Here is a 16,299-nt window from a genome sequence, read left to right on the forward strand (position 1 = left end):
ATGAAGATGCAGGCCTCTCAAGATGAACCACGTACGTGCATGTGCAGATACCCTGGATCTTCGTCACGTGATAATGCCGATGGTTTTTGCAGTGTAGGCTGTGCTGCAAGAAACCGCGGTGCAAAATGTAGAAAACATATCTTTGTGTCATTTGCAGCAGTAGAGCATATTCAAAGCATTTTTACTTGTTTGAAAAAAATCTCAATTTTTATTTATCATACACTTTTACCACATCATTATTATCCGGAAAATCATGACGATTTCCTTTCATTTCATTTCCCCATGCTCACTTTCTGATAATAACTTTTCTATGGTCGCCCGCGTGGCGTATTGGTTAGAGCGTCTGCTCTAGAGTTGCAAAGTAACGAGTCAATCCTTACGTCGTGGGTTCGAATCCCATTGTGGGACGTGGAGACCGGTCCTTCGGATGAGACCGTATAAACCGAGGTCCCGTGTCGCAGTAGGTGCTGGCACGAAAAAGATCCCTCACTGCTCAATGGCCCTAAGTGCCGAGTATAGGACAAATTTTTTAGTTCTCCAACTGCAAGTGGTGGCCTCTCCTATGAGTGAAAAATTCTCGAGAGGGACGTTAAAACAACATACAATCAATCAAATCAATAACTTTTCTATGAAATTTTTATTTGCAGCACTGCAACAGAATGTCCCGGCGTCGATTTCCTTAGGTTCCTTTTTGGGTTTTCTTCCATGTTTAAAAATGCATTTTAACTCGATATATTTTTAATGCCATTGTCTGGACTATGTAAATGCAATCGATATTTCCTGAATGAGTGATTATGCAGAGTTATACTGACCCAACTCTATCGTAATGGCTTATCTTGCAAAAACGCTCTATATTAAATTGTATAGCGCCATTGATGTTTTTCATCTGCTTTTCAGCTTTGTTCTTTAAAAGAGTAAATTAATTACTAAGTGATAAGTAGTAAATATACCTCAGCTTTTATCATTTTACCATTTTCACTATTTCTACATTTTATTGATGAAGAGAAAAAGTGCATGAATAATACCATTAATGATGCATATATACTTTAAAAAAAATCTGTATCTCTTTGAAATGCATTGCCACGACCCAAGTGGGTATTGCATGCATGTACGATATATAACTAATGGCGGATGTTTTGCTGAGGCTAGCTATCGAACTGAACATGAAAACTGCTAAATTATTTTGCCTCTTACAATAAATCGGCCAAACTTCCTTTGATACTGCCTCTAGGAATGAATATCACGAATTATATTTAACGTTATATTTCCATTTCTATTTTTTTTTCTCTGTGATAACTCTTAAGAATTAGGTGAGGTGGTTTCTTGATCATTCAACTGGAATGTAAATTTTGTCAAGGCAAAGGTTATGAGTAATACATGTAAATATCGTGCATCTGTATTTGTATTTGACGTCAGTGGGCGAGGAGACTTGAAATTGACATGGTATGCCTTGTGATTTAAATCTATTTGACAACATTTTTGAAATCTAAATTTAAAATGTTATTTCAAAATATAATGTAAATATAAGGAATCACCGTCTAGATTGTAGGGTATGCCAGGAACATTAATGATACTAGTAATTGAAACGTGGGATAACTTGGGCATAACGGGCTTGGTCCGTTATGCAAATTATCCCATGTTTCGAACTATCGTAGATGTCCCTTACCTTCAATAAACATTTTTTGTGAGTGAGGTTTTAAAGTAAAAATTGCTTTACATCTAAATATAATAACATCATAATAGAGTGGACTCCCCTAATACTATGTGACTGACACTAGACCACAATTAGCAATACCCGGTAATAAAATAACAATAGTAAGATAATTACGAAAACATTATAAATTCTATATTTACACCTTCATTCACCAACTTTAAAGCACTGAGAAAACAAGAAAAGACATCAGTAACTGTTCTTTAGGAAGACAAGTAATCGCGTTTTCCAATTATAATGATTCCAGATTCTTCCTCTGTAGTAGTTGTAGGTTTGGGTGTTGTGGGTTCAGGTGTGGTAGGTTCAGGTGTAGTGGGTTCAGATGTGGTAGGTTCAGGTGTGGTGGGTTCAGGTGTTGTTGGCTCAGGTGTGGTAGGTTTGGGTGTTGTGGGTTCAGGTGTCGTAGGTTCAGGTGTGGTAGGTTTGGGTGTTGTTGGTTCAGGTGTGGTAGGTTCAGGTGTGGTAGGTTCTTGTGTAGTTGGTTCAGGTGTAGTGGGCTCAGGAGTTGTTGGTTTCGAAGTTGTGGGTTTGGGTGTTGTCGGTTCAGGTGTTATGGGTTCAGAGGTTGATGTAGGATGAAGTGTTGTTAATGTGCTTGTTGAAGTTGTTTCTGGGATCGTAGCATTCAATTCTGGAAAAAAAACCCATAATAAAGTAGAGATAACCTTTTCAATGTGTTAAATTACAAAGACCAAGAGTTTAAAATTTTACGAATTCTGGTTGGTACAATGCCATTGATATCAAAAAGTAATTGGATTTCATGCATGAAAGACTATTGTTTCCATGTTCAAAATATAAAGTTATCTACTTTGTATAAGTCATCAGAAATCAATAAAAAAGTAAGTAAACCTACCAAACTCACAGACCCAGCCAAGATTAGTGTTGTTACAAGGGAAGACCCACCAGTCTTGATTGTCATGACTGTAAGCAGCACAGTTATTCCCTGGGGTGTCAAGGATCGGCTGTCCGGGATGCCAGTGTTTATAGGACGTAGTCTTTAAGGGACCTGTGACAGATTATAACAGATGAAAGGAAGAAATTGAGAGTAAGAAAGACCTAGACTTTCTATCAAGTATATCAACTTCCATTTACCAAGTTCCATTACCGTTAGTCCAGGAAAAACTTCCAGGGGACATGGTGTCGGACAGGCCAATCCAGATGTAGTTGTCTGTGTGACCTAGAGCAATCTGGTCCCGCACACCGAGGTAGAAGTTTTCCAGTGATTGGTGAATGTTCATCAGGTTCCCGCCCTTACTAGAACAGTCGTCCTTTGCAGTGAACCAGTCTGCCCGATCACTGATGACGAAGGTATAACATCTCTTGACGTAGCTGTAATACATTAGGTACCTGTTTCGTTGAAGATGTTTTGGACATAGTTTATGAGCGTAAGGGTCCAACACGACAGGTCCTGCATTTGGTTTTCTTGTTGTTGTTGACTGTCGAGGTGCCGAAGTTCCAAATAAACCTCAGTAAGAATGAAAAAAATAAGGGATCTTTACGGGGCAAAAATAGGCCTAATGAAGTGAAGTGGTACGTCTGAATTGAACGATTTGGAAGTATGGCATATTAAAACAAAGTGTTGGAACAACTCTATTACTTTTTGTGCTGTTTATCGTTGTATAAGGAGTCAGTAATTAATATTCCATTACTTACTATCAAAGAAAAAGCACTGAGCAACTGATGTGACAGTGAACAAAATGACTAGTCCTTGCAAACAGGTACACATATTATATGCTGCTCTCAGACCGTAGGAGAACTCCTTATCAGTTTGTCCGGAAATGTGGTTGACCCCGAAGAAGGTCAACCTAACAATCTTATATCAAGACCTAAAACGTTGATTTCCTAAATATCCGGAAGTCATGTCTCATAAATGGTTTTTGCGGTGACTAGTAATTGCAACTGCAGAAAGCATTTGCTACCTTTAAGAGATGAAATCGCAACCCCTCCCCCTTTAGGATTTTTGAGTTATGTCAGTTTAAGTCGTTTTTGGCCAGTCAAATTATTTTTCAAGGTTGTTTTTTTTTTTAATGTTAATTTCTTTTTGGGAGTCCCCCTCCTCATTGCGTTGGGACTGAAGGTGTTCTAAAGGTGACAAACTGCTTCGATAACCTTCACCTGTAACACATGACTGAAATGAGATCGTGTCACATTGAATGTGCGATGTCATGGCTTGTAGTCCTTCAGTAAGTACTAGTGATACAACAAAATATGACAGATGTGGTCTCCACTTCGTTTGAAATAACATAAAAATTAAGGAATAAAAACAAAACACAGAAACAATAGACAGATGGTACATGTATTTAATAGATAATAAACTTAACCAATGACAAGACATGAAATGAAATTAACAAATTCTATTTTTCATTGATGTCGAGTCTTTTGTTGATGTTATACAACTGTGATCGTCTTATTAAAACCAAGAAATTTCTTAATTCGTCTACGAAGGCTCTTCTTCAAATTGGTGCATACAGTGGCCTGAAATAAAAAAAAAGTAAGATAAGCTATCACACCTCTTTAAGTCCTTCAGTTTGTTATTAAATAATGAATACATTTTTAAGTTGATATTATAAACTTGCCATTGTTGCTTCAGATGTACAGGTTGTGGAGGTTGTGGAATATTCGTTTACTGGGCAACCAACAATGGGCACAGACATTTCATTGCAAGTGGTGATCTGTCTTGCATCATTCTAGAATAAAAGAAATTAGGAATATTTCAAACAATATAGAAATCTAGATCCAATGAATTTAATCTAACAAAACATTTTAATACAAATACTTTTTCTCTATTTTACGTATCAAAAAGCCCAAAGGACCGAGTTACGACCACATTTCTATTAAATCAGACAAATATGTCAATTTACTATTTACTGTCACCTTATAATCATTTGGCAATCTAAGCAATAGGGAGTATAAATGAAGAGGTTAAACATGTATATACCTTGAATTCGGTAATTCCGAATAGAAAGAGCCTTCTTGGAATGAAATGGTCCTCCTCATCATCTGTCAATTGCTAAATAAAGGACACAATATTTAAAAACATATTTGTTTGTTATAACTACAGTATTTATCATTTTATCATTAGGTATTGTACTCAGTACTTAAAAAAAATCAATGAAGACATAACACTTAGTGTAATTCATTATATACAATCTCAATAATCTCTTTTCGCCAATAGTTTATCTTCATTCAGTTGTCTTAGCTATTATAAAAAATACTTTTCTGAAGTCAAGAATAACATACCTGTATATTACTCAGGTTCTGTCCATGCTGATATACATCTGGTTCTGGCTTCTCATCTTTGCAAAGTTCTGCAGGTTTGCTGAATGAATTAAAAAACGATTTTAAGAATCCACAAAATAAACTGAAGAATGAAAAAAACAATCATATAAAAAGACCACAGAACATTACTTGAAAAAGACACACAAGGGATGGAATACCTTAAATCCTTATCCATCTCTTTCTCTTGGAGCGGATCCTTGAGCTTTTCTGTTATCCCATTTCTCTGGTTCTCTGACGTAACTTCCTGTGGTTTCTCTGGCGCCTTCACCTGTGCATCTTCCTTTGGAACTGCTTTCTGAATTTCTCTTTCTACACCATATTCTTGTCCTTTAGTTTGTAATCGAGTTTCCTAATCATAAGTATGAAGATATATTTTGATATTTTTGAACATATTTATACCCCCCGATATTACGATCCATAATTAAAAATGCGATATAACTATATTAAATACCCTTGTTATATACTTTGAATTTCAAAAAAAAAAAAAATATTCGGAACGTTTACAAACCTCCTCTTTTCTTCTTTCATTTTCTTCCACTTCCGTAGCCCAGCTGTATGTAAACTTCAAAACGTCTAGCTTAGCATCCTGAAAAATATATAAATAAATGCATTTTAAATACATGTATCTTTAAAAATTTATTCATTGGTATATGGTGTATCTATATTTTTAAACATGTATTAAGAAGTCGGTAAAACATTCTCTTGTGCACTGTACATGGACACGTATTTTGTCATTAATACGAAATTACTTACTAAACTTTTAACCGGCTCTTCACCAAAGTCCAGAAATTCTTGTCTACAAAGAAAATTGTGAAAGATTCAGCAACAGTCTAAATGCATAGTTCTATATAGCATGGTAAGTCAGCTTGCGTGGTAGTTCAGTAACTTTATTCCTGTTCCAAAAATACTGAATTAAAAAAATTCTGTTGATAGATTTAAACATTACCCATAAATGGTTCTGTTTTCTCCGTCTGACACCCACTGTTTCTGCTTCGTGAAATCTGCAGCTTCCAAAGCTCTCTCATTTGCTTCCTGGAAGACAAAATTGTTCATGCATTATTTTAAGGAATCATCTCATTCCACATACCGGTACTAGTATTGTTTGTTTGTCAAATGGTTGTTTTGTTTTTCACGATAGATATAAATAATAATATAATAAGTGACCACATTTCAGCATCAGGCAAGTAAGTAATTTGTCTTGTGTACCAATTATTTTTATCAGAGATAAAATGTAGGAGGCTGATATGTATTTACCTCGGCCATTCTTTCTTCTTTCTCCACTTCATCTACCCAACTGTAATTAAATTCTAAGATCTCCAACTTTGCATCCTGGAAATAGATCATGAAGTGTTCGGGAGAAATATTTTTTAAAAATTCAAAGAATGTGAAAAAACTTATAATTTATACACAAGACTACTTACCAAATTTTTAACTGGCTCCTCGCCAAAATCAAGAACTGATTGTCTAGAAAGAAATAATAAAAGATTTAAAAAATGTTCATTTCATATACTAGTAGAGAACTGTAAACCGGATTGTTTTGGAGTATCAGAATAATATTTTAGATATTACCCATCGACGGATTTAACGTCATCTGACTGGAGTTGTTTCATGTTATCTGTTGTCTCCAAAGGTTGCTTTTCCACGTCCTAGAAAACAAATTTTGTCACAATAAGATTGATTCCTTTCTATCTTAGGACAAAAACAATCCCTTTTTCTCTTATATGTTATGCCATCACAGTAATAAAACATTAAAAGCATTAATGTTGCTAGTTATCTCTAATGATTACTATGAAAATAAATAAAGAGAAAAACTATTTTTTGCTATCATTGTCTGTAAGAGTTATTAGCAATTCATAATAATTCTTCTTCTAGTTCTTAAGCATTTTTACGAGCACAATAAATTAAGTTTATATTTGTATACTTTTACCTTTATTATTTTCTCTTCCCTCTCCACTTCAGTAACCCAGCTGTAATTAAACTTTAAAATCGCCAGTTTGGTATCCTAAAAAAAAAATTAAGCACAATTTTTTGCAAACTTTGAAGACATACGTACTTCAAAAATCAAATTACCGGTATGGTTTTAAAAATTTCTTTAATTTTATTTATAAAAAAATTTACAATTTTTTGCATTAATGTTGAAACAATGTTATTTACAAATAACAACCATAGCCTATATGCTTTCCACGTCTTTGACTGCGTCAGTTCCAAAATCCAATTTGTCATACATGCTTTTCTACAAGGATATATAGAATATGAAATGGAAAACGTAAAAAAAAAAGAAAACATGGATAATGAAAAGATAAATGCAAAAATTCTTAAATTGAACCTGCACTTAAAAAGAATTTTTGTTAGTTATGTTAGCGACTTTACCTCCGACATCTTTATCCAAGTTTTGTTGTAGCGACAATTGTTTCGTCACATCCATTGTTCCGTTCGACATCATATGTTATTATGACGTCAGACTCATCACTCTGTGTTATCATGACGCTTTTTTTTTTTTTTTTTAACAAATGAAGGTTTGATAAACCTGGGATATTGATCTCAAAACATCGGTGCGTTTTTTATTGCTTAAAGGAAAGAACAGTAATCTAAATTAGAATCAGATTGATTGATGCTTTACGCCGAATCGGCAATATTCCAGGCTTATATATGGGCGAAAGTAGAATCAGAAAGACACCTGTAATCTAACGGTAATTATAGCAAAGAGAAGCCAGAGCTCAGAAAATGTTTTGTATTGAGTCAAGAGGTCCAACATTATAAAATACTACCCCAAAACAAGACCAACTTTAATATTGATGGTACCTGATCCCGCTTAGGCTAAGATGTTTTCAATTTAGAGGTCCATATTTGCTCTGCTCTCGATCTGTATGTTTAATTGAACTTTGACCTTGAATTTTGTTTGTTTTCTACCTATTTCATGTAAAAAAAAAATTTTGAAGGAAGTAGAACGTTTAGAGAACTAAACATCACTAGAATTCTCTAGACCTCTGTCATGTTGAGTACAATTGTATTTTTTTATTCCAAAACTCAAGAAAACAATCCAAGGAAGAGTTGACAATTTAGGTAAGCCATGGAGTACACTTCATCAATGATTTGTGAACATCCCTAAACGATAATGTATTGTGGTGCTCTAACCATGGATACAAAAACATTTGTGAGTAAAGGAATACGTCGAGGGGTAGAAATTGTTAAGAAACTGCTGTTTGTAGATAGCACTTTCCAAGTGTTTCGGAATATTATAAAAATGCACTATTCCAGGACATGTATAAATCTTAAAAATTAATGAAAATGTTAAAATCGACGGTAAATCTGATTCGATGTTTTCCCGTTGATATCTTTTGTGAAAAAAAAAAACCACCACCACAACAGCAACCAAAAAAAAAAAAACCAAAGTATCTATTCACTTGCCTTCAACGACAATCATACAGAACAAAAATAGCTTAGTGAACAAATGATGCTGAACGGTTTTATTGCATCTGTATTAGAATATCACAGGACTATTGTACAATCGTTTATCCGACGCTCATGTCCGGGGGTACGGTGCTGCTGGGGACGACGCACGGCCCGTCGTACGCCACTACCACGTTATCGTCATTCCTGTAAAAGGGAATAAAACATTGCTTATCAAAGTGGGGTGGTACATATTTTATTATGAACTGTTGTCACATATCAGAGGAGTTTACATGATACCATAAAAGTGTAAAATGTGCAGATGGTACCTCTTGTTTAGTATCTTTGTGTAACAGTAGCATTCTATGATTATATTAAATTTTCGTTTTACTATATAATTTGTGTTCACATACATGTATTTCATAAAAATGTTCTGTGTTCCAGGTGGGGAAAGGTAGATAATGAAACACACCAAAGTATAAGTACAGACTGTCAATCATACAGGACTTACAGACAATTGTGTACTCTCAGTAGGCAGTCATTGGCATACGTGTTTCCATCAGATCCACAAATGGGTCGATAAATGCGGGGACATATTTGGTTACAGTGGGCTTCCCGCTCTATTGCTGAGCAGTCTGCAAAAAATATGTTTGAATTGTACAATGCTACAATTGGTTGTATTATCACGGTAAGTTTGACGGAATACACCCTCCTCCCCCTCCCCCTCAATCCTTGCTTCCCCCGACGCATTCTAACCATACATATACTTACGTACAATGAAGCACAAGACAAAACACAAAGCAAACTTCATTTCTACAATAATCCTCACGATAAAATGAATCGCACTTTTGTACCGTATGGGAAATGGATCAGCTGTTAGATTATCATGTGAAAATAAATTTTCTAGAGCTCCATGTAATGAATTTAAAAAATATATATAATCTAATAAATAAACAGTTTCTTTTAATATAGATAGTCGACAATATAACGTAGCAAAACAGAATCTTTCTGACCTTTTATATACATGTATACATATCAGCATAGATTTATTGTCTCGTCTAATCCATATCGATTACCTTCACATTTATCGACAAAATGTATGAAATCTAGTCCACATATTTTGCAATATTCTGTTAAATCATTCATCCTATCCATTGATTGAAATTTAAGTATACGATGTTGTATATCTAATCAGACATCAATATCCACGATAAGGTCGATCTTAGCTCTCTTGTTATACTTGTAACTTCAACAATATTGTCTCTCTTATTGGACTCTTAAGGTAGACGGAAACTTAAAAAGAGATTTCAAATGCCCTCAGATCCATTTACATGCTTTTTTACCTTGTGTACATATAGATTTGTTCTTATTTTTCCGCACTGCTTGAGTTAATTTAGAAAAAGATTTCTACTCATTGGTCAAACACAGGAACTCTATCTTTATGTATTTAACTAGTCGTTTGATCAACGAAAAAAAAAGATATACAGCATATCATATTAATCTCGAAATGATTAATGGGTAGGGAATTTGGATTCATATCAAAGACAACAATCATACAAGAAAATGTAAATAAAAATAGTTTATTTAAATCTCAAAAGAAAATTGAAATAGAAAAATGGTCAGTTTCAAATTCATTTTCAATATAATCACGTAAAACAAAATTGAATGTAATTATTTTGAATGAAATTGCATTCTTGTCCACTGCAATTCTTATTAAGATAAGCTGTTACAGTAGTAATTCTCATCTGAATAAAGAAATATACGAATCAGTCAAAGAAAAGTGTTCATTTCATCTGGAGGTTCTCGAATACAGTACCCTAAGTAGTTGTTCGATTAAAAAAAGTCATAGGTTGCTTTATCGAAAAGTCCTTCGAGAAAGTTTTGATTGTAAATTTTCATTCATATCAAACAGAACAAATATTTTGCAGGATTTATTCTCTTCGAAATAAAAAAAAAATCCACTGATCAGTCAAAGTCAAGTTTTCCTTTCTTCGGAATGTTTTGCGCATACCAAAATTTTTCATCAGTACGTAACTTTGTCGAAATGTCTTTGGACACAAATACTAATGGTTAATTTTGATTCCTATAACAGAGAACAAATATGAATTTTAAAAAAAAACAAAACAATTATTCACTTCAAGTTTTTTTTAAAAATTCAGAAATAGAAATTGTGTGGATTCAGTTACAAATTGACTAAGTTTATTTTGATTGGTCAATTTGCAAGGCATTACAACGTGTTGCATTGTATTGCAGCAGAGTGCAGTCAAGCACAATTATTACACATGTCAGTGTAATGGAGATATTCCCCCACCATCCACCCTTCAAAGGCAGCCTTTATATACATTTTTCCTTTGCGACTGAAAGTAAGTTGTAAAATTTGCATAATGTGTGTTTGTTACAAAGTTCGATAACTCAAATTATGGCCCTTTGACCAACGTAGATAAAACGATCTTTGCTTTCTGCTTTATATTATGCAAATGTTCAGACTATGCTTACAGTCGGCAAGTTTGTAAACTATATAAGACTTCATACAGTCTTTTCCAGGATGAACAAGTGTCAATGGCAGAGTGACTTACAAAATTGTCACTTGTAAAGTTTGGTGTTAATGTGAGTTTATCTCACTAACCAAGGCTTGCCCTATAAAAACCAGACTTTAGAAAGCGCGTATGATTGTTCTAAATTGAAGTCGGCGCTTTGTATTATTGTGTCTCGGAAATGTTATTCGTTTGTCAAAGAAGAATGTCCATTTCTATGACTGTTTTGCATACCCCAATAAGGCATCACAACAAGATAATGTAACTTTATCACAAAGTATTGTCGATATTATTGATGTCTTATTCAGAAACATATAGAAAGATAATGACCCTATTAAAGTTCATCTAATAATTATAAACAAACCTACGAATAATTGTAGATAAACCTTAGAAGAACATTAAGTAGGAAAATGAGAACATCTTCAACATGATTTTCATAAAATCATACTTGAATTAATATTGACCAAGTATGTTTTAAATAGACAGTACTTCAAACAGTACAATGTAATGCACTGCAGTTTAGTTATATCTTTATTTAAAAGGAGAATTAATTAGCTTGCAACTATTAGAACTCAACTCAACACAAAAGTTCCTCTGGGTGTTTCGCATATACCCAATCAGATTTTGATATTAACAGATCAGCAAAAGTAACCGTTGTTTTGATGAGAACTCAGCTCTGAGTACTGTTCTAAGGGTAAATTCCGTTATCCTTCTTGGTATCAATATCTGTATCAATCTAAAACATTTCTACCCATCAGTCAAACACAAGAATTCTATCTATATATATATCTAAACTAGTGGTTTTTACCAAAGAAAAAAACCAGATATACGGTACAACTCATATAAGTAATCACTGCATTGTTAATTTGGATTCTTATCAAAGACAACAGGCCTACCAGAAAATATGAGTAAAATATTCTATTCAGTTTGTTTTTCAAATCCCTTTAAAAAGAAAACTGAACTAGAAAAATAGTCAGTTTCAACCTTATTTTCCATAAAATCAATAAAAACAAAATTGAATGTCATGATTTTGACTTCAACATTGCATTCTTGTCCAGTGCAATTCTTATCAAGATAATCTGTTACAGTAGTAATTCTCATCCGAATAAAGAAATTTATGAATCGGTCAAAGACAAGTGTTCATTTCATCTGGAGGATTTCGCTTACCCAAAATAGTTGTTGAAAAAATAGAAATAGGTTACTTTATCGAAAAGTCCTTCGATAAATTTTTGATTGTTAATTTTCATTCATGCAAAAGAGAACAAATATTTAGAAATTGCGAATAAAAAAAAATCCCCATTAATTAAAAAAAAATTTCTGGAACACAAAATAAGAAAGGTGTTGATTGCAGTAAAATTATTGTTAGGATACTCTTTGAAATAAAAAAAAATCCACTCATCAGTCAAAAAGTCGGAATGTTTTGCGCATACCAAAATTTTTCATCAGTACGTAACTTTGTCGAAATGTCTTTGGACACAAATACTAAAATTTTGATTCCTATCAATACGTAACTTTGTAAAAAAAAACAAAACAATTATTCACTTCAAGTTTTTTTTAAAAACACAAATACGTGATGGTTAATTTTGATTCCTATGCAGCAGAGTGCAGTAATCTATATAGATCAATGCATACTATCTTTGCAAGAGAAGCTCACACATATTGGTCCGACCAAAATAATTCCATCATGATAAGTAGATACAACATTATTGTTCATGATAAGAGTAAAGTTGTGTAAAATGTGAATTAAAAAAAAAAATAACAATTATTCACTTCAAGTTTTTTTGTTTGATTAATTAGTCATTCTTCGATTCATATCTTTTTTTATATCAACAATTGTATTTACATGTTTATAGTCCGTTAATTATCATACAATTTGTTCTTAAAGAAAAAATTCAGAAATAGAAATAGTGTGGATTTTCAATCAGGGTATGTGTTTTTCGAATTCAGTTGCAAATTGACTAAGTTTATTTTGATTGGTCAATTTGCAAAGCATTACAACGTGTTGCATTGTATTGCAGCAGAGTGCAGTATCTTAAACAAGCACAATTATTACACTAGTCAGTAATGGAGATATTCCCCCACCATCCACCCTTCAAAGGCAGCCTTTATATACATTTTTCCTTTGCGACTGAAAGTAAGTTGTAAAATTTGCATAATGTGTGTTTGTTACAAAGTTCGATAACTCAAATTATGGCCCTTTGACCAACGTAGATAAAGCGATCATTGCTTTCTGCTTTATATTATGCAAATGTTCAGTCAATGCTTACAGTCGGCAAGTTTGTAAACTATATAAGACTTCATAGAGTCTTTTCCAGGATGAACAAGTGTCAATGGCAGAGTGACTAAGAGAATTGTCACTTGTAAAGTTTGGTGTTAATGTAAGTTTATCTCACTAAACAAGGCTTGCCCTATAAAAAGCAGACTTTAGAAAGCGCGTATGATTGTTCTAAATTGAAATCGGCGCTTTGTATTATTGTGTCTCGGAAATGTTATTCATTTGTCAAAGAAGAATGTCCATTTCTATGACTGTTTTGCATACCCCAATAAGGCATCACAACAAGATAATGTAACTTTATCACAAAGTATTGTCGATATTATTGATGTCTTATTCAGAAACATATAGAAAGATAATGACCCTATTAAAGTTCATCTAATAATTATAAACAAACCTACGAATAATTGTAGATAAACCTTAGAAGAACATTAAGTAGGAAAATGAGAACATCTTCAACATGATTTTCATAAAATCATACTTGAATTAATATTGACCAAGTATGTTTTAAATAGACAGTACTTCAAATAGTACAATGTAATCCACTGCAGTTTAGTTATATCTTTATTTAAAAGGAGAATTAATTAGCTTGCAACTATTAGAACTCAACTCAACACAAAAGTTCCTCTGGGTGTTTCGCATATACCCAATCAGATTTTGATATTAACAGATCAGCAAAAGTAACCGTTGTTTTGATGAGAACTCAGCTCTGAGTACTGTTCTAAGGGTAAATTCCGTTATCCTTCTTGGTATCAATATCTGTATCAATCTAAAAATTTCTACCCATCAGTCAAACACAAGAATTCTATCTATATATATATCTAAACTAGTGGTTTTTACCAAAGAAAAAAAAAACCAGATATACGGTACAACTCATATAAGTAATCACTGCATTGTTAATTTGGATTCTTATCAAAGACAACAGGCCTACCAGAAAATATGAGTAAAATATTCTATTCAGTTTATTTTTCAAATCCCTTTAAAAAGAAAACTGAACTAGAAAAATAGTCAGTTTCAACCTTATTTTCCATAAAATCAATAAAAACAAAATTGAATGTCATGATTTTGACTTCAACATTGCATTCTTGTCCAGTGCAATTCTTATCAAGATAATCTGTTACAGTAGTAATTCTCATCCGAATAAAGAAATTTATGAATCGGTCAAAGACAAGTGTTCATTTCATCTGGAGGATTTCGCTTACCCAAAATAGTTGTTGAAAAAATAGAAATAGGTTACTTTATCGAAAAGTCCTTCGATAAATTTTTGATTGTTAATTTTCATTCATGCAAAAGAGAACAAATATTTAGAAATTGCGAATAAAAAAAAATCCCCATTAATTAAAAAAAATTTCTGGAACACAAAATAAGAAAGGTGTTGACTGCAGTAAAATTATTGTTAGGATACTCTTTGAAATAAAAAAAATCCACTCATCAGTCAAAGTCAAGTTTCCCTATCTTCGGAATGTTTTGCGCATACCAAAACTTATAATAAATATGTAACTTTGTCGAAATGTCTTTCGACACAAATACTGATGGTTAATTTTGATTCCTATAACAGAAAACATTAAAGAAAATGTGAATTTAAAAAAAAACAAAACAATTATTCACTTCAAGTTTTTTTTTTAAATTCAGAAATAGAAATAGTGTGGATTTTCAATCATATTTCGAATTCAGTTACAAATTGACTAAGTTTATTTTGATTGGTCAATTTGTAAGGCATTACAACGTGTTTCTTTGTATTGCAGCAGAGTGCAGTATTTTAAACAAGCACAATTATTACACTTGTCAGTGTAATGGAGATATTCCCCCACCATCCACCCTTCAAAGGCAGCCTTTATATACATTTTTCCTTTGCGACTGAAAGTAAGTTGTAAAATTTGCATAATGTGTGTTTGTTACAAAGTTCGATAACTCAAATTATGGCCCTTTGACCAACGTAGATAAAACGATCTTTGCTCTCTGCTTTATATTATGCAAATGTTCAGTCAATGCTTACAGGCGGCAAGTTTGTAAACTATATAAGACTTCATAGAGTCTTTTCCAGGATGAACAAGTGTCAATGGCAGAGTGACTAAGAGAATTGTCACTTGTAAAGTTTGGTGTTAATGTGAGTTTATCTCACTAAACAAGGCTTGCCCTATAAAAAGCAGACTTTAGAAAGCGCGTATGATTGTTCTAAATTGAAATCGGCGCTTTGTATTATTGTGTCTCGGAAATGTTATTCATTTGTCAAACAAGAATGCCCATTTCTATGACTGTTTTGCATACCCCAATAAGGCATCACAGCAAGATGATGTAACTTCAATCATCACAAAGTATTGTCGAATTTATTGATGTCTTATTCAGAAACATATAGAAAGATAGCGACCCTATTAAAGTTCATCTAATAATTATAAACAAACCTACGAATAATTGTAGATAAATCTTTGAAGAACATTAAGTAGGAAAATGAGAACATCTTCAACATGATTTTCATAAAATCATACTTGAATTAATATTGACCAAGTATGTTTTAAATAGACAGTACTTCAAATAGTACAATGTAATGCACTGCAGTTTAGTTATATCTTTATTTAAAAGGAGAATTAATTAGCTTGCAACTATTAGAACTCAACTCAACACAAAAGTTCCTCTGGGTGTTTCGCATATACCCAATCAGATTTTGATATTAACAGATCAGCAAAAGTAACCGTTGTTTTGATGAGAACTCAGCTCTGAGTACTGTTCTAAGAGTAAATTCCGTTATCCTTCTTGGTATCAATATCTGTATCAATCTAAAAATTTCTACCCATCAGTCAAACACAAGAATTCTATCTATATATATATCTAAACTAGTGGTTTTTACCAAAGAAAAAAACCAGATATACGGTACAACTCATATAAGTAATCACTGCATTGTTAATTTGGATTCTTATCAAAGACAACAGGCCTACCAGAAAATATGAGTAAAATATTCTATTCAGTTTGTTTTTCAAATCCCTTTAAAAAGAAAACTGAACTAGAAAAATAGTCAGTTTCAACCTTATTTTCCATAAAATCAATAAAAACAAAATTGAATGTCATGATTTTGACTTCAACATTGCATTCTTGTCCAGTGCAATTCTTATCAAGAT

The 16,299-nt window shown here is 32.9% G+C and overlaps 3 protein-coding genes across 3 annotated transcripts; all 3 read right to left on the bottom strand.

Annotated features, from left to right (window-relative positions):
- Positions 1-1,850: 1,850 nt before the first annotated feature.
- Positions 1,851-3,474, bottom strand: LOC134251797 (platelet glycoprotein Ib alpha chain-like). The gene is made up of 4 exons (XM_062734219.1): positions 3,365-3,474; positions 2,817-3,176; positions 2,565-2,717; positions 1,851-2,342 (listed from the first exon to the last, which is right to left on the bottom strand). Exons 1-4 carry the CDS (start codon positions 3,435-3,437, stop codon positions 1,915-1,917), a joined length of 1,014 nt encoding a protein of 337 aa, XP_062590203.1. The 5' UTR covers positions 3,438-3,474; the 3' UTR covers positions 1,851-1,914.
- Positions 3,475-4,275: 801 nt separating this feature from the next.
- On the bottom strand, positions 4,276-6,987 carry LOC134251633 (uncharacterized). Its single transcript, XM_062734040.1, has 11 exons — positions 6,918-6,987; positions 6,560-6,636; positions 6,412-6,454; positions 6,245-6,319; positions 5,937-6,022; positions 5,744-5,786; positions 5,499-5,576; positions 5,149-5,339; positions 4,952-5,030; positions 4,650-4,721; positions 4,276-4,398 (listed from the first exon to the last, which is right to left on the bottom strand). Exons 2-11 carry the CDS (start codon positions 6,598-6,600, stop codon positions 4,276-4,278), a joined length of 831 nt encoding a protein of 276 aa, XP_062590024.1. The 5' UTR covers positions 6,601-6,636; positions 6,918-6,987.
- A 1,447-nt stretch (positions 6,988-8,434) lies between these two features.
- LOC134251805 (serine protease inhibitor Kazal-type 1-like) lies at positions 8,435-9,253 on the bottom strand. Its single transcript, XM_062734228.1, has 3 exons — positions 9,152-9,253; positions 8,892-9,015; positions 8,435-8,587 (listed from the first exon to the last, which is right to left on the bottom strand). The coding sequence occupies exons 1-3, from the start codon at positions 9,189-9,191 to the stop codon at positions 8,503-8,505; spliced, it is 249 nt and encodes an 82-aa protein (XP_062590212.1). The 5' UTR covers positions 9,192-9,253; the 3' UTR covers positions 8,435-8,502.
- Between the last annotated feature and the right edge of the window lie 7,046 nt (positions 9,254-16,299).

The sequence above is a fragment of the Saccostrea cucullata genome, unplaced genomic scaffold, assembly GCF_032062105.1.
Source record: "Saccostrea cucullata isolate Sc308-1 unplaced genomic scaffold, CSIRO_AGI_Scuc_v1 ctg1, whole genome shotgun sequence".
NCBI lineage: Eukaryota > Metazoa > Mollusca > Bivalvia > Ostreida > Ostreidae > Saccostrea > Saccostrea cuccullata.